Raw genomic sequence first — 18,646 nt, 5'->3', positions numbered from 1 at the left:
ACACACAGACACACACACACCACCACCACCACCACCACCACCACCACCATCACCAGTAAATCCGAGGCTAGGGATGTAATTCAGCAGTAGAGTCTTTACCCAGCATGCATAAGACTGTGTATCAAAAGTTGACTGAGGGGCTGGAGTGATAGTGAGCAAGGACTGCTCTGGCAAAGACCCGGGTTAGGTTTCCAGCTCCCATGTCCTGCTAGAAAGCTCACCATCACCTGTAACTCCAGCCCTGGGGGATCTCATGGCCTCTTCTGACCTCTCTGGGCATTGCACACATGTGTGTACACACTGTAGCTAAAGTTCCTTCCCTGGGGGAGACATAAACATTATGGACCCCTCCTCCTAAGGTCCCAATGACAAATGGAGGCATGATTCCCCCAAATGGGAAACTGATGGATTCATGGGGCTTACCTAGGGAGTAAAGCAAGGCATTATGGGAAGGAGCACGAGAGGGCTTAGAGCAGCCACAAGGGATGCACCCAGCATGGCTGATGACCTCCCTATGGCCATGTAGATGGAGCCCCTTCCGAAGGTTCCCTGGCCTGTTTACTCTACTCCCTGCTTAGACTGTCTGCATTGAGGGTAGAATTGAATACACTTCTCAGGGAGGAGTGTCTACAAATGGGAGTCCCAGGCCACTGATTCTCCTGTGACCTATGGGAGAAGGTCAACAGGTCCACCTGGGATGACTTTTGTTAAGAGGGCACAGCTGAACTCATGGCAATGGTGGCTGTTAGGTTCCCAGGCTAGTCCTCTACAACACACACACACACACACACACACACACACACACACACACACACACACACACAATCAAAATGAAAGCCTTTGAAAACGTTGGTCGAAGGTTCTGCTGGGGGATGCGAGGATCTCCCAGGATTTCGAGATACAGAGTTGGTCCAGCCAGCCTTACTATCCCTTCATGGCTTGTCTGACGCTCTCCTACCTTCCTTGAGTGTTCCTGACGTCACTGGATTGCTGCCCTCTTCCCCCACCATCCTATTTAACTACCCCATCAGTCTTCTCCATTATTTCGGCCCCCCTCCTTCCCCTAGAAGGTGTGGAAGCTCTCTTGCTGGATTCTGACCGAAGAGGTGAACTCTACAAGCAACCAGCTGGCTGTATTTTGCACATGAGGAGGAACTAAAGAGTCTTTGGGGGTCAGGGTCAGGTTGCAGCAGTCAGGCTAATAGTCCCCAAACATGGTCCTAGGCTGATCCCCAGAAGCTGATGACTAGTAAAGGTTTTGTAATGGTGGAAAAAAAACTACTCAGGTGTGCCGAAGTTAGGACGCTTTAGACAGACTTATGCTGAGGGACGTGCTGGTGTCGTTACACAGGCCTTCAGGAGAAGGGGGCAGGAGGGCAAAGGTCAGAGACTAGCTGGTGTTGAGAAACACCGGCTTTAGTAAAGCTGGGCCATAGGCCAAGGAACTTAGGAAGCTTCTAGAAGCTAGAGAAGGCAAGGAGACACTTAAACAGCAACAGACTAATCCAGTCTGTCTGTCTGTTTGTCTGTCTGTCTGTCTGTCCCCATTCACTTTAAGGTCTTAACTATGGAACCCATAGGGCACACCAGCACCAAGCTGCATCTCTAGCCTTTTGTTTTAGATTTCTGAGGCTGCTTTAGAGAATTGGCCCTGACACTGAGGTTTAAAGCAACTGTAAAGTAGCTGGGCGTGGTGGTGCATGCCTTTACTCCCAACGCTGGGGTGACAAGCAGATCTTTGTGAGTTCCTGGATAGCCAGGGTCCCGTCAAGAGACCTTATCTCCGAAAACAAAGAAACAAACAAAAATTTCTACAAATTGATTACCCAGCTCTGGAAGCCGGAAGTCCCTAGTGAGACTTGTGGGACTGAAAAATGGGTACTGATAAACCACGTTCCTTCCAGAGTGTTAGACTGAGAGCCGTGCGTCTTCCCAGCTTGTAGAGGACACCCACACGCAGCCTTGGGAGTCAGGAGAATTATCTCCCTAGGGGCAGGGAATGAAGTAACAACTGCACCCTCCCCTAAGGGCTCAATGACAAACCAAAGCTCTGCTACTCCGACTGCTCAGTGTGTGAGGGGTTGCGAGCAGGCACACAGGTGAGCTCAAGCCAGCCACACGATCTGTTCCTGGCACCAGGCATGAACAGAGAAGCCCTCACAGGGGCATAGCTAGAACCCTCTCCCTTCTCCATCTGCACGCTCTATCCCCTCCCCAGACTCCGGCTGCTTCCTCAGGGCAGAATTGCCTACAATTCTTTGGGAGGGGTAGCTGGCTGCTCAGGTGAGGGTCCCATGACTCTTCCCATCCCCCCCCTTGTTTGAGGAACCATCAGTTGTTAAAACAAGCCCAGCTGTGCTGGTCTTCTGTGAGTAGGCCCATCTGAACTCCTGAAGATTGTAGCAGTTTGGCTTGGTAAAGGTTAGTCCTGCTCAACACTGGGCTCAGAGCCTCACCCCTCCAACCTTTGCTGCAATGGTTTGACAGTTTACGAGGAGATTTAAGTGTATTTGTTACTCAGCATTTCGGAGTCACTAATACACCAAGGCGGAGAAGCCAAATGGATACTTACACAAAGAGAGTGAATGCTGCCAAGTGCCTGGAACAGACAGGAAGGATAGATGGATGGGTACGGATTCTAGAAAAGAGGGGGTGATGGGTTAATCTCAATCCTTGATTTGATGAGATTTCAAGTCACCATGGAAACACACCTCTAGGCATATATGGGAGAGCTTATCTAGATTAGGTTAATTGAGATGTAGAGACCCACCCTAAGTGTGGCAGCACCAGTTGGTGGGCTGGGATCCCTTTTATGAAAAAAAGAAGGCAGTAAACTGAGTGCCACTCTCTCGGTCCCAGTGTCACTAGCTGCCTCCTGCCACCACGACAGACAATATTCAACTACAAGCCCAAACCACCCTTTCTTTTCCTGGGTTGTGTCTGTGCCATGGCAAAGTTTAAATAACTATCCCTCAGCAGCAAAAAGAGGTTGACAAAGATGGCGGAGGTGAGGGGGCGCTCCTGCAGGGGAGAAGTGGCGGCCTTAAAGCTCTCCAGGAGAATCAGCTGGCCCAGAAGATGAGGCTGTGGTGGAGCTGGGGAGGAAGAAGAGGGATCAAGTGCTGGAAACAAAGGCGTACGCTCTGCACATTGGGCTGAGGGGTCGGCTCCCTCTCTTTGATTCCCAGCCGCACTGAGTTTCTTTGACAGAGAGTATGACTTATGTATGGAAGAGGTCTTTCCAGAAGGGGGGACCTGGGGGCAGCGTGTGCTTTTTGAGGCTTAGAGGAACAAGGGCAGGCTTCTCTTTCTCCATAGAGCTCACACTGGATTTGATGATCCACAGCAGATCCACTTATACGCTGCAGTGTTTAACACACACTTCCGCTGCTGCTGATTTGTCTTTGTGACCTTCTCCCAACCGAGAGCTGTCTTAGCTGGAATAGCGGTTCTCAAACTTCTTAACTCTACAACCCTTTAGTATACAGTTCCTCATGGTGTGGTGACCCCAGCCATAACATTATTTTCATTGCAACTTCATAGCTGTGACTTTGCTACTGTTAAGAAATGTAATGCAAATATCTGGTATGCAACATCTGTGGGAAAGTGTTGTTCCCCTCCCCCCACCAAAGAGGTTGAGACCCATACGTTGAGAACCACTGTGGACGATCTTCAAATCTTGCTCTCAAGTCAGGGGCTAAATATCATGGTCCAAGCCAATTATAAATATGCTCCTTGGTGTGTGTGTGTGTGTGTGTGTGTGTGTGTGTGTGTGTGGTGTATGCACACTTGTGCAGGTGGTTGCATGTGCTTTTGCATTCCCAAGCCTGAGAATTACTACTTTGAAGCGGTGCCTCTCCTGAGCCCGGAACTCGTGTTTTTCAGCTAGGTTGGTGCAGCAAGCCCCCATCCTCCAGTCTCTGTCTCACAGTATTGGCTTTACGTGGAAACACACCTGGCTTGGCTCATGGGTGCTGGGATGTGAGTTCGGATCCTCAAGGTTGCATGGCAAGTACTCTTAACTACGAAGCCAGCTTCACAGCCCTGTTGTTGGGCTTTGCCCTCTCGGTGACTTTGCAAAGGGAAAAGTGAAGAAGAAGCTTGCTCCTTCCTGGTGGGTTCCAGGGATTGAAGTCAGGTCAACCGGGCTCGGCGGCAAGCAGGTTCCCCAGGGAGTCATCTCACTGCCCAGGGAAGCCCATACACTAGGCTGATCTCCAAATACTTAACCATATTCTTATTCTCCCCCCACCCACACACACCATATGCTGTCGCCACCTTTTTCTTCTTTGATTTGTGCTTGCGAAGGTTCTGTTTGGGTGTAAACTTAAAATGTTCACCTGGTTGCTAGGCAACAGGAGCTATAGAGTTGGGGAGGTGTACACTGTTAAGTTGTCCCTGGCTAACTCTCAGGTTGGACCTGTCAAAGCTCCAGCCTGAGTAGGCGTCAGGAGGGAAGCTGGTTAAACACGCAGATGTGAAGGCCAGCTCCGAGGCAATGCTACTGGGCATGGTGAGAGTGTTCAGGAACCGACTCTTTATAGGGCCTGAGAGGCCAGAGGAGATCAGGGTTAGGTATCATGTCATTTTCGGAAGAAGACTGCTCATACCCAGAAGAGAAATAAACAGAGGAAGTCGGGAGAGCCAGAATTCAAGCCTATTTAGTTTTCTATTAAATTCATCCCACCCTGCCCTAGCATACCTCATCCTATCTCACCCCGCTCCATCCCATGTTGTACATTTGAACTCATTTAATACTATCATTTAATACTACCACAATCTAACAAATTACAGCCACCAGCCCATTTTATGGCGAAAAAATGAAGGCACAGAGAAGCTGAGCAACTTATTCGAAGTTATACAGTCAGGAAGTGGAGGAGCTGGGATTCAAACCAAGATTAAGTATCTCAGCAATTATCCATAATGGTGGATCAGAATGTGGGTTCTTAGGATGGACCGGCTGCTCCTGGCTCCACCCTTGTCATTTCCGAGCTGTGGACATTGTAAAGCTGCCTGGCCTTCCCACCCCACCCCCTCTGTGCCTCAGTTGGGGGGGGGGCAAGGAATCATATGCTGCACAGTGACACGCCTGTGCATTCTGACTTCCTGACTGTAGGTGACACGCCAAAGCAGCCTGTGGGGACTGGCTTTGCATCATCATTAGCCATAGTGTTAATTGATTAATGAATTTGTAGTCTCAAAAGGGGCAGGGCATGAGTGGCCTTGCCTGGTTCCTGCTCCATCTCTGAGTCTCTGACCTTCTTCTTACACCGCACCTTGAGGCTCAGGGTGGGGATGAGTGAGGACTAGAGAGACAGGGAGGGGGATACGAGGAGGGTATGCATGCACACGCTGTGTGACAAGAACAACCTTTCAGGAGTCAGTCCTCCCCTTCCTCCACATGGGGCCCAGGGATTGATTGGCAGGACAGAGGATTGGTGTGACTGCCCTCCCTCACGGCTGTGTCCAGAGGGCATGTGAAGGCATATCCCCCTGCCCTGTCTCACTCCCGAATCCCTTGTCAGTAACCAACTCATCCCGGCATCTAAGACAAGCACCTCCTCATCAGCCCTGGCAGGGGATTTCCACTTCAAAAAATTAATTTATGCATATGAATGTTTTGCCTGCAGGCATGTGTGTGTACCACATGCATACCTGTCGCCTGTGCAGAAGAGGGCATTAAATCCCCTGGATCTGGAGTTACAGGTGGCTCTGAGTCACCATGTGGGTGCTGGGAACCGAACCTGAGTCCTCTGCAAGACCGGCTAGTGTATTAACCACTGAGCCATCTCTCCAGCCTCCTTGTTGGGGCTTTGGAGATCTCTTTTTAGGTGGAGCTGGGCCTGAGACCAGATAGGTTTGAGCTCTGGGATCTTCAGGGCTGATACATGGGAGAACTGAGCGATGGGACTACCTCTCTGGGGTCCCTCTGAAGAATGAGGCTGTGGTGGGGAAGAGGGGTGCTGTGGAGGGGGGCGGCTGCACAGGAATGGAGACTTAGTTATTTCCCCAACCCTCCATCCAGCAGCTAGGAGTGTCCTTAGTGGTCAACTGGCTCAAGAATGCAATGGCCCAAGAGGGACTGATGGATAAAACCGTGTCTTCTGGCCCCAAATCAGGACACCAAAGAGACTTCTTTTTCCCAGCAGTTTTACCTATGAGCATCCTCCAGTCCCAATACATGCTACCTGGGTACCCAACCCACGACTGTGGTACAGAGATGTGTGATATGGCAACCCAATGCGACAAAAGACACCAGCCAGCCGAGTCAGTGCACTTTTTTTTTAATAGTTTAACCATAATGCAAACAAGCATAAGTAGACTTTGTGTTGAATCCCATCAAATGAGAAGGTGAGGGTTATATAGAAGAGAAGCATGCGAGAACACAGCCTGGACAGCCTCGCAGAGGGCGTGGGGGCAGGTGGCAGTGCTGGAGCACACAGGACACTTGGCAGAGATTAGCAGCATGGAGAAGTCAGAGGTGGGTGGGGGCGTCCGAGTTTCTGACAGCTTGTGTGTGGTGAGATGGAACCCGGGCTCTGCCCATCCTCCTGCCCCCACTCCCTGTAACCCCTGAAGTGAACCCTCTGGGTGTAACTTGATCCCATGTGGGATGTGGGACTTCTGGCAAGCAATTGCCGAGCCTGGAGTGGGTGATACAGTCACAAGGACAACACAGCGACAAAAGTGGGAAGACAGAGCTTGGGTCACGGAGGTGGGATAGGACAGGGGATAGCCTCAGACCCTACGTGAGAGGTGGCTCCTCAGTGCCTCTGTCTTAAGAACGCTGAGCTACCCTCAGACTTGGGAATTTTGAGACTTTGCTATGTCACCGGTGGTTTGAAGGAGGTTAGAGCAACCATCGAACTGGGGCTGGTTTCTGGCTTTCTCCAGCTCTATAACCAGAAGGCCTACAGCCACAGGTAGACAGCTCCATGGCCCAAAAGCAGTGGTTGCTTGGTCCAATGGCTGAAGGTCCTGCCCTCTCAGGGGCACTCAGTACTTTCTAGTGACCTTTGTGGCTGTCCCAGATGGCGGGAGGCCGCCAGAGGCATTTAGTAGGAAAGTCCACAAATGGTATTCACCATCCTACAGTACCAAGACAGCCGTGCTCCAAACAAGAAGGCCAAGGTTAGTGGGTTCCTGGCTAGAATCTCCTAGAGGTCACAATTAAACCCGGTCACTTCCATGTCCTGACTCGGCTAGGAGATTATCAGTTCGTGAAGTCACCCTTGCTTCTGCCTTCCAGGGACACTTCATTAGGAACTGACTGCCTTGGGTCAGGGATGCCCAGTTATCCGGAGCCACTCAGATATGTTGGAACGAAACAAACTTAGAAACACAGCTGAGGTATGCTTACCCCAATATCTCCCTTGATTCTGATAGGTTGGTTGATTTTACTTTGATGAAATACTTGTGACAAGAAATGTTTCCGATTTTAGAAAAAAAAAACATAATATTTGCATATTCCTAATGGGATATTTGGTAGACGGGACCCACCTCTAATCATGAAATCCATTTATGGTTCATATATACTATGAGTATATATCTATATATATATCTTACATACATAGCCTGGAACAATTTACTGACGATGCTGGAAAGGACCCAAGGACTCCACAGGCTAGGCAAACTCTATCCCTGAGTTTATGCCCAGTCTGCCCATTCTTTCAGATCATTTCATGAATGAACTAAAGCATTCACTTGCACTATCTTGTTGGTACTTCCAACAAGATATTTTAGATTATGGAGCATTTTCTCTTTGGGGATGCCCCCGGAAGTCCGGGAGTCCCTGGGTCCTCTTGTTTTAGACACTTCATGGCCAGTGAGTCCTCTTGGGTGCCTCTAGGTGGTCTGGCAGTGAGTGAGAAAAGAGAAAGAGTCGGGACAGCCTGAACCTCTCAAGGTTGGGTCCTGAGGAGGCAGAGCCGGAGATGGAAGGAAAATAAAAGCAAACCTTGGCTGAACTCAACCTAGAAGAACTTTTCTAGGGCACAGCGAAAGTCTCTCTGTGTGTGCAGTGTGTGTGGTGTGTGTGTGTGTGTGTGTGGCGTGTAAGTGTGTGTGTGTGTGTGTGCATGTGGCGTGTAAGTGTGTGTGTGCGTGTGTGTGTGTGTGTGTGTGTGTGTGTGTGTGGCGCTGCAGGGATGGGGGCTCAGACATCAGGGTCAGAACCATTGCATTTTGCCCTGGCCTTAGGAGAAACCTGAACTCTTGCAGGCCTTTGCCAGGGAAATCCACACCCTCGGTCCTGTGTTTTCTGGCTGATTCAGCTTTCTTCCTTTGTCCTGATGACTTTCTTATCCATGGCAGGGGTGGGGGTGGAGGGTGGGATGGGGGAAGTGCATGGGGTACGGGGGGGGGTGCAGGGGGGAAGGATCTCTCTCTGTCTTCACTCTTCATGACAGACTGTAGCAAGTATTGCTGACTTAGCATAAGAACCTGCCTGCCCCTTCCCCCCCTTTTAAACTAGTGACGGTGATAATCTTGATGTCGGAACAGTGTTGTCCCCAGCCATAGGGGAAATGGAAGCTCATTAGAGCTGGAGTTGGTGCTGCCATAGGCCATTATCTCATCAAAGCCACCCTGCTCAATCTGGTTCTCAGGAACACCAAGGAGCCAGGCCTTCTGCAGAATTAACTCCTGGGTCAGGTGTGCATGTGAAACTTCAAAGGGGGCACGTCAGCTGTTGTGTCCCAAAGTCACCTGCTTGCTTCCCCAAGGACGTGCAGAGATGCTCTCTTCCCCTCCCACAGGCTGAACTCTGGCGTTCCAGGGATGGCAGGGAGCCTATGTCTCCAGCCCTCCTGTTTTGAGGGGTCATCTCCTTCTTCCTGGTCAAACCTGCTTTTGTGAAGTGGGGTTGAAGCTACTGTCAGCATAGAGGACGGCGGACTGGCTACAAACTGAGTCTTGAACTCTACTCTCTTATTCTAAACTGTTGATTCCTTTGTTGCTGGCTGTGGGCTGAACTAAAAACCACCAGGAGAGGGCAGTATTGGTCCACTCTAGATGGTCACTTTAGTCAGCCATTGGACAAGCTATTTAGACGGCTTTCTGGAAAAAGATTAGGGCATTCAGCCGGTCTCTGGCCTTCTAGCCAGGGGCTAAGGAGGATGCCTAGGTTAAGAGTTCAAAGGTCTTTTTTAAAACGTTCTCTCTTGGGGGCTGGGGACGTAGCTCAGTCTGGCACACATGAGGCCCTGGGTCTCATCTTTAGCAGTGGAAAACCAAAGTCCCTCCTGAACCCGGTTATGTAATCCTGTCTTTGGACTCTGGCAAGTGACACGAAGCTTCCATCTGTCCACCTGCTACTGGGAGCACCCAGATATACAGGGGTGGGGGTGGGAGGAGCCTGTCACATGGTAAGCACTCCTTATTCAGAGGTGGAAAAATCGCCGATGCAGGCGTGCATGTAGCTGGCGTGCAGAAAGAAGGCTCTCAGATGGAGGTTGGGCATAGCCGTTCAGATCTGGGGAATCAACTACATCTTAGGAAGTGTCCGCAGAGGCTTGAAGGATTGAGAAGGAAGTCCCTGGGAAGAAAGTGGTGGGAACTGTGTTGGAGGGACCGTCAGAGGATGTTGCCTTGCCTCCAGGCTACTGGGGGAAACATTGCTACTAACTGGGGCCAGGGGGTGATAACTGGGACAAATCCACATGCTAGTGATGGGATGGGGTGGGGGTGTCCGGAGCAGCATGAGACCTGTCTCTGAGTTTCAGGTTGAAGACTGAAGACTGGGGATGTTGATCAATTGGTAGAGTGCTTGCCTGGTATGCAGAAAATCGTAGGTTTGACACCCCCGCTTCCCCCTCCCCATAGTTCATGCCTGTAATCCTAGCTAGGGAAGTAGAGGCAAGAGGATTAGCAATTCAAGGTCATGAGTTCAAAGCCAGCCTGGGCAACAGTAGACCCTGTCTGGGAAAATGGAAGGAAGGAAGGAAGGAAGGAAGGAAGGAAGGAAGGAAGGAAGGAAGGAAGGAAGGAAGGAAGGATTGATTGACGTTCTTAGTTTTGGGTCCACAACTGTAAAGTCCTTGGCACTTTCTGTATGGCAGCCCCAATACTTAGTATCAAGAGAGCCAGACCCTGGCTCAGGATGTAAAGGAAATTTTTTGTTTCGTTTTTTTCTGCATCACAGAACCAAACAAAAGCACAGAACATGGGACTCAGAGCACAGTTGCCTCCAAGGGCCAACTTGCCCTGGCTATGGCTGCTTTTTTTAGGGGTGGGGTGTGGGAGAGGAAATTATTCGCAAGTGGGAGACAAGCCGATTTGGAGGAATAAAAACCAGCTATCTTCTTCTTCCTTGGTGTTTGCTTCCAGGCTCCAAAGCACTCCGGGAGGCACTTCCATTCCTTCAATAAGGGCAGACTTAGAGTTAGGCACACCCTTCCTCGGTGGCGAAGTCTCTACTCCCAGCATGCTTCCTTGCTCAGCATGGCTGCTGGGCTCATAGCTGGGGCTGCCTAGGTATAAGGAGGGAGCTCAAGGGCTGGTGGCCCCAGCTGGGGTGGGTGGGGGTGGGGAGGTGCTTGCCCAATTCACCATCTGGGTAAATCTCCCAGACAGACCTCTGCTGACGGGGGTCAGACTCTGAACACCTTGAATTCAAAAACTGACTCCTTCACAGGGACATCTTCCTCTCCATCACCTGCCTATCTCCCGCTGTGATTGGTTCACTAGATTAGTAAAGGGACTTGATGTGTTTCAGAGAGGCTGACACAGATCTGTCATGATGGACATGGAGAGGGATTAATAGTTAGGAACACGTTTCATGACACTGAACGTCCTTCACGAAGGCAGTGGACACTGGACATCCTTCACGGAGGCAGAGGACTCGGGTAAGAGGGCAGAGAGTGACCTAGGCCTGTCACACACAAGCACGCACGCACGCACGCACGCACGGGAGGTGCTGAAGTGGTCAAGGGACTGGCTCAGGGTGACTCTGAAGCCCAGTGCCAGTTGCCTTCAGACCCCAACAGGAGTGACAGCCATGACCCGGTGGTTTCATGCGCCACAACCTGCCCTTGGCAACGAGTGGGTAGGGAGGGTGTAGTTTTGTAAGAGCCACTGCAGGGTACAGGGACAATGCATTGCAGGAGAAGAGGCAAGGAGAAAACCCAGGGTTGGGGGTGTGGGGTGGGAGGAAGGACCAGGACACAGCAACAGGACAAAAGGCAGGGTGGGTCACACGGGGTCCCGTGGGGAAGGTTCAGCCATGTGTGTCCGCGGTTAGTCAACTGTGGCCGCCCTAGCTTGGGCACTTGGGGTGGGCACCCCACCATCCTATGGGGCAGGAGGATCCAGTTAGGAGCTGAAAACCCTGTTGGATGAGAGAGGGAGGGGGTTAGTGGCATAGAAGCCAGGCTCCTTAGCTTCCTTCAGGTGACCTAGGGGTGACAGAGGCCGCTCAGGAGGGTGAATTCAGGCTAGCCTGGGCTACACAGACTCTCTCAGAAAAGCAAACCCCAAACAAACAATAAACAGACCAGAAGGAGTGGGAGAGATGTCCTAGTGGCTTAAAATTCTCACTGCTCTGACAGAGAACCCAGTTTGGTTTCCAGCACCCATGTGTGGCAGGCAGTTCACAATTGCCTCTAGCTCCAGGTCCAGCCAACACTCCCTTCTGGCCTCTGCAGGCACCTGATTCACAGGTGTGAATGTGTGCACATGCAATAGAAGTGTAAGCTGCGCGGACAGGGAATGTTTGGAGATAGCCAAGCTGTCTGGAGGAGAAACAGTGAGAAGTCTCCGGAAACAGCCATTCTGACTGGGAAAGAGACAACTGGGAGAAAGTTCTGCCTGTTTGAAGGGGAAGATCTGAGGGAAGGGAATGACAAAGGCATCAGCACCCTGGTCCTCTTGCTGCACGCTGGGGGGTAAGGTTCAAATAGTGAGATTCCATCCCACCCTCATGACGCTTCAGGCTGTTTCTAGCAACTTCTAGAGGCTATTTTAATTTGCAACCATGACAATGTCTCCAGTGACTTCTGGGACAGGGGCAGGGAGCATCAAGAGTTATAGTAGTTGGCGGGGAGACCATAGTTCCACTAGGGGGCACCGTAGCCAGGTGGAATTCTGACACTTTGGATCCTTGGTACCCCTAGACCTTGCAAACCACTGTGACCTAACTTTTGAATGCCAGACTCAGCAGGATTGGGGTCACTTGGGGATGTGCACTCCTTTGTTTTATTGAGACGAGGTCCCACTTGTACCTCAAGCTGACCTCCAATGGGTAACCCTTTGCCCTGGTAACAGCAGGATCACAGCCATGCATTTTGGCCTGCCGACCCCCACCGTGAGAAACCCGGTCAAGCCCCAGCTGCAGCCCACTGTGGCCCCTCTTCCCGGGGCTGGAGAGGACTTACTCATCTGTGTCTTTTTTGCTCTCTTCAATGAAGGCAATGGACTCAGATCGAAGACGGTTGGTCACTTCATATGTTCGCAGGGTGACTCCAAAGATGTCCTCATGGTACCGGTTGTCATCCTATGGACAGAAACAGCCAGGGGATGGATCAAAGGGCAGGTAAGGGGTTGGAGAGGAACAGCCAGAGTGATACATGGAAGAACGTATACCCAGACAAGACAGAGGCTGAGCTGAAGGTCCTGGGGTATCTTTGGTGACTAAGGCTGTGTGTGAGCAGGGCTCTGCCATTTTGTGCCTCTTGAGGCTGGGAGGCAACGAATCTATGGGGTGAGCCTTTGCAAAAAGGGGGGCCACCTTGAAGATTGCGAGCATAGAAGAAGCAACGAGGCCTGAAGGAAGCCTCCAATACTCTCGCTCCTCCTTCCAACTCTCCCCTGTAAGTTCAGATTCCAGCGAGGCTGAACTAAGTATGAAATGCCCCAGATTAATGGCACTAGCCGATGGGAGAGGAAAAAAAAGTTGTTGTGGGGGAGCTAAATGGTACAGGCTTCCCCAGCACGGACAGACCCTGTGTTTCATCTCCAGCATAGGAGAAAGAAAGCAGGATTAGGGGAGGGGGCAGATTCAGAAGTGATGGGAGCTCCCTTGGCAGAAGTGAGGGGCCGACTGGGAAGTTAAGAAGAATATTCTTTTTTTAAAAACTTATTTATTTTTATTTTATGCATCTTGGAGTGCAGGTGTCAGGTCCCCTGGAACTGGAGTTACAGACAGTTTGAGCTGCCAGCTGGGTGCTGGGAATTGAACCCAGGTCCTCTGGAAGAGCAGACAGTGCTCTTAACCATGGAGCCATCTCTCCTGCCCTAAGAAGAATATTCTCTAAGAGTGGCATCTTTGTGGTTAGGAGGAGATATTGATTTCAATGTTTATGAGAGCAGTGGCCAGGGGCTTGACTTTGCTAGCAGGGCCCACGATAAACCCAGGTCTAGCACCCCGATTCTGCACCATGGCCCATGATGTACTCAATTCCAGCACCCTGGGTCTGCAGCAGGGCTCACATCTAGAGAGAGTGGGGGAGGTTTCTTTGCCCTAGTCTGCAAAGTTCCTGGGAAGCTATGAAGTGTTCCCAGGGGACTATGTCAAACACCAAGATAGCGGCAGACTCCACAGCATCCCTTATGCCTGGCATGCCTTTTTCCTTCCCCGTGTATCCATGTGGGTACATGTGTGTGTCCGCACATGGGTGGAGGCCAGAGGGGGGCACTGGGTATCTTTCTCCATCACTCTCCACTGATGGACTGGGCCAGGGGCTCTCACCGGAACCTAGAGCTCACTGGTCCAGCTGGTCTCGTAGCCAGCTTGCTCTGGAAGTCCTCAGCTCTGCTGTCTGTGTGTGCTGGGGCCACAGGCTTGCCACCATGCCCACCTGGCAGTGGTGTAAGTGCAGGGATTTGAACCCAGGTCTTCCAGCTTGCACAGCACACACTTTCCCTGCTGAGCCATTTCTAACAGCTCCTGGCCAATTTCTAGCAGAAATCTCTTTCCCCTCACTGGGGTTTAGAATAAAGTTTAGAGAAAAGCTTCTAAAAACATGTTTGGTTACTGCTTGGGGCCCGGGAGGGAGTTCAGCAGGTGCTGACGTGGCTTGAATCCCCGAGATTCCTGCGGTAGGAGGAAAGAACACTCGGAAAGAACACTCGGAAAGGTGTCCTCTGACTTTCTCACGTGGACCATGACATGCTCCAACCCTCCTCTCCCCACAAGAAAACTTGATTGCTTCTCATTTAAGAAGGCAGTATTGGGATGGGACCACCTCTGGGATTCCATCTCTGCTTGGTGGGGGGCGGTGGTCACAAGGTGGGACTCTGCTGGGGAAGCTGTCCTAGGCTGTAACGTAGCCTTCCAGTGCCCTTCCTCTAGGGTGGGCGTACTCCATGCCAGGCACATGGTTTTGTGATCAAGCACGAGGTCTGGCCTTCAGCTTCCACCCGCCCCCTTTGGACGAGCCTATTGTTTAGTGCCAACCATATGCAAGTGCATGGGGCTGAGGGCAGCCTGGCTTGGGGGTCGGGAAGCGCTGAGTCGGGACGGCATCTGTGTAACTACCCACAGGCTCGCCCACTGGTCATTTTCACATAGAGAGCCTAAAACCAGATAGACTGTGTGTATGTGTGTGCCTGCGTGCCTGGCTGTGGCTGGGCACTGATTGGGCGAGGGGGAAACTCCCAGCCCCTGGGTGCCAGCTGTCACTCACCCGCAGTCTGCTGATGAACACACCAGCATCCTCCTCTGAGAGCTTCCCCTGCTGCGTCATTATGCGCTGGATGGCTTTGAGGACATCGGCGGCCATGGTGACATCCCCACAGACATAGATGTGGCCTCCTTGCTCCTTCAGGGCGCGGTACACAGGCTCTGCCAGCTGCTCCTGCAGCACGTCCTGCACGTATTTCTGCAGAAGAGGACGACCAGAGAAAAGGGGCTGCTGTAAGAGGCTCTTGTTCCCCAGCCCCAGAGGAAGCAGAGTGTGATGTGGGGGCTTATGGGTAGGGGCTATTTTGTGAGGTAACCTCAGGGAAATGGGATGAGGGACCAGTAAGAGTACAACAGGACCAAACCTCAGTGTGTAGAGCTGATCCCAACCTTGGGGGCAGCTTGAGCTGTCTGCTGAGGACACTCCCGGAGAGGGCTCCCTCGATCACCTCTGAGAGGACCGCCCCAGCATGCATGGTTCATTTTGACTGTCTGCTTGATAAAAGCTTTAGGTGTCTGTGAGGGGGTCTCTAGACTGGGTTAATGTGGGTGAGCATGCCCACTCTGAACATGGGTGGCACTGTTCCATAGGCCAGGTTCTAGACTGACTTAAGGAGAAGGCAAGCGAGTACCAGCATTTGCCATCTCTCTCTGCTCTCAGTTACACAGGTGGCCATGTGGTTCAGGCTCCTGCCGCAATGGCTCCTCACCATGGTGGACTGCAGACTGTACTCCCTGTGAGCTCACACAAAACCTCCCTTACTGAAGTGGCTTTTGTCAAGTATTTTGTCACAGCCGTGAGACAAGTAACTGAAACACAAAAGCCTTAGCTATCTTTTCCTTTCCCCAAGGAAAGATGGTGGCTGCCATTGGGTCAGAGACACTCAGGCAGGAAGTCAGGGATGGAGCAAGGTAACAGGGCTGCTGGCCTCCCACCCCACCACCACAGTAAGCTGGCTGTTACAGCAATGGTGGGCAGGAGGGCAGAAGTTTTATTTTTAGCTCAAGTTCATCATTGTGGGGACATCACAGTGGTGGGAACATGAAGTGGCCAGTCACATCCACAGTGGAGGGCAGGGAGGAATGGACGCATGATGCTCAGTTTGCTCCTGCCTTTTCCTTCCTTCCTTCCTTCCTTCCTTCCTTCCTTCCTTCCTTCCTTCCTTCCTTCCTTCCTTCTTTCTTTTCTTTCTCTCTCTCCTTCCCTCCTTCCCTCCCTCTTTCTTTCCTTTCCTTCCTTTCCTTTCTTTTTTCTTTTGGCTTTTTGAGACAGGGTTTCTCTGTAGCTTTGGAGCCTGTCCTGGAACTCATTCTGTAGACCAGGCTGGACTCAAACTCAGAGATTTGCCTGCCTCTGCTTCCCGATTGCTGGGATTAAAGGCGTGCACCACCACTTCCTGGCACTCCTGCCTTTTCATTCGGTCCAAAGGTCCCACCCATGAACGGTGCTGTTTACAGTCAGAGCAAGTCTATCCACTTTGATGAGCCCAACTAAGAAATCTCCCTCCAACACATCCACAGGCCAACCTAATCCAGACAATCCTCTTTGAGCCCTTTTCCTGGGCGATTCTAGAGGGTTTCAAGTGGGAAATAAAATCATGTGTGTACACTGGGTGTGGCCAGGGGTGGCTGGCTTACCTATGACCTGTCACATGTATGTGTTGCTATGCACAGGCACAGTCATGCATGCACACTGGGTGTGGCTGGCTTACCTTTGGCCTGTTGTGTGTGTGTTGACACTCATAAGTACACTCATGCACGCACACTGGGCGTGGCCGGCTTACCTTTGGCCTGTCAGGTTCCCGGGAATAGGCAGTATACAGCTCTCGGAAGACACCCTTGTTCTTGGCCTGCAGGGTCTCCTCTCTGTAGATATGATCTATCTTGGATTGTCGACACCCAAAGACCAGGACCATGGGGCAGGGATTCATTCCTGGGGACCCAGAAGACCCCGTATCACACATGGCTTTGATGCCCAAGTAGGCAGTGGTTAAACTACAGGAACTGGGGTGCCAGGAACTCAGGGTGTGACATACATGGGACGAGTGGTTAAACACACAGGCACACCCCCATGTTTTCACCCATGCACACAGACAAGCACAGCCTGTGGGGACAGGGGACAATCCTTTCCTGGTCTCACTCCTTCGCGCCTGCTACTGGAAAATGCTCAGTGTCCAGACTGGAGGCTGATGGCCCAGGTCTGAGTCCCGGCTCTGTATGACCCTGAGCCAAGTCACTTCTTTCTCAGAGCCTCAGTTTCCCCATGAGAAAATGGAACCAGAAGTGACCGCCCAGGATGCAAGGGAAAGGGTGATTACAGGATCCCCTGGGTATGAAAATCTGCAGGTTCCCCAGTCCTTCAGATAAAATAGCACAGCATTGTCTAGAACCCCTACATGTCTTCCTTTGTGCCTCCACTTACCTCTCTACTTACAACAATAGATGCAGTGTAAACTCTCTATTGTTATACTGCACTGTTTAAGGGGAAAATCTGTAGATGTTCAATAAAGACTCCATGTTTTTTTCAATTATTTGATGTGTCAGAACTGGGTATATGGGGCGATGGTAATACCACTAACCACCTCCTGGGGTCGCTGTTCTGTTGGAAACAGTTGTGTGGGGCATTTATGTTTCTTTCCTTCCTTCCTTCCTTCCTTCCTTCCTTCCTTCCTTCCTTCCTTCCTTCCTTCCATTTTTCTCTTTCTATCTCTTTCTTTTTCCTCCCTCCTTCCCACCCTCCCTCTTTCTTCCTTCCTTCCTTCCTTCCTTTCTTTCTTTCTTTCTTTCTTTCTTTCTTTCTTTCTTTCTTTCTTTCTTTCTTTCCCCTTCATTTATCTATTTACTTAAATTAATCCTCCCTGGCCAGGAACTATGTACACCAGGCTGACCTGGAACTCACAGAGATCCCTCTGCCTTGGAGCCCTGGGATTAAGGGCTGTGCCAGCACAGCTTGTCCAGGTTTTACATTTGTGCTGTCCTCATGTCTTATACAGCTGGACTCCTTCCTTGATGCCTCTGCAACTGGGATCTTTTCTCTCCTTTTTCCAAACCTGAGCTTATCTTACTCGGCAAGGCCTGCTCTTGTGGTAGTTCATGAGGTAGTCACATGCTCAAATCCATTCGACAAGGATGCGTGCCTATCCTTGGTGGCATATTAGGCTTTTAGGATCAACTCTTAAGCCAAGGAAATGCCTGCTGGAGATGAGATTTAAGGCTGTGGAGCAGGTCCGTTTGGGTGGGCTGTTCAAACTGCTCCTGTGGCCACATCGGTATGGCAACCCCTCCAACCCCTCCTCTCCCCTCCTCAGGCAGTGAGGTGAAGCAGGGGCCCTCCTGTCTCTCTCAAGTCAGAAGTCAGTGGCCCCTGGTCCATATATACCTTTGTGTTGAATGTCAAATTGTCGCTGTTGCCAGAAGCTTCTGAAGGGTGCGATGCCGGTGCCTGGGCCAACCAGGATGCAAGGGACCTGGGGATTTCGAGGCAGGTGGAAGCTAGGGGCACTGGGTAGAAAAGACAGAAGCTTCACTGTGTGCTGCTTCATGTTGGAGCCTATGGTATCCCAGGCAGCCATCTTAGAGAGTTGTCTGTTCCTTAGTGGGACCATGGGCCCCTTTAGCGTGAGAACTAGCAGAGTAATTTAAAAGTGAGTTTGCTGGAGCTTGCCTCTTCCTCCATTCCCATCACTTAGCGTCAGGATAAGCCCCAAGGTCAAGAAGCCTGAGCTAACTTGGACTTCCTCTTTGTTCTGGCTTTGAGAGTGGGCACCCCTTTGTTGGGGAGCTATTGTATGCATTATGGGAGTTCAAGCACCACCCTGGGCTCCTACCAAGTTGATGTCAGGAATAACTCTGGAGTGATGACTGTCAAAAACATCCTTGGACATCAACAAATGTCCCCAGGGTGGTAGACAGAGGGAGAAAATCACCCTGGATTGAATTTTTTTTAAAAAATATTTATTTATTATGTATACAATATTCTGTCTGTGTGTATGTCTGCAGGCCAGAAGAGGGCACCAGACCTCATTCCAG

The 18,646-nt window shown here is 51.1% G+C and overlaps 1 protein-coding gene across 4 annotated transcripts in view; it reads right to left on the bottom strand.

The window, feature by feature from the left end:
- Positions 1–9,942: 9,942 nt before the first annotated feature.
- Nos1 (nitric oxide synthase 1) overlaps positions 9,943–18,646 on the bottom strand; it is a 160,121-nt gene continuing 151,417 nt past the window's right edge. For 3 of the 4 annotated variants that reach the window (XM_026785849.1, XM_026785857.1, XM_013349507.2), the window contains 5 exons: positions 17,997–18,118; positions 16,402–16,550; positions 14,622–14,816; positions 12,372–12,490; positions 9,943–10,358 (listed from right to left, as the gene is read on the bottom strand). In XM_026785849.1, the coding sequence (XP_026641650.1) occupies positions 10,295–10,358; positions 12,372–12,490; positions 14,622–14,816; positions 16,402–16,550; positions 17,997–18,118 (649 nt within the window). In that variant the 3' untranslated portion in view covers positions 9,943–10,294. Of the gene's footprint in view, positions 11,327–12,371; positions 12,491–14,621; positions 14,817–16,401; positions 16,551–17,996; positions 18,119–18,646 lie in introns of all 4 variants that reach the window. The other variant, XM_005344337.3, reaches the window with a different exon arrangement.

Source organism: Microtus ochrogaster, chromosome 2 (assembly GCF_000317375.1).
Source record: "Microtus ochrogaster isolate Prairie Vole_2 chromosome 2, MicOch1.0, whole genome shotgun sequence".
NCBI lineage: Eukaryota > Metazoa > Chordata > Mammalia > Rodentia > Cricetidae > Microtus > Microtus ochrogaster.
This window is presented reverse-complemented; position numbering and strand designations above follow the sequence as displayed.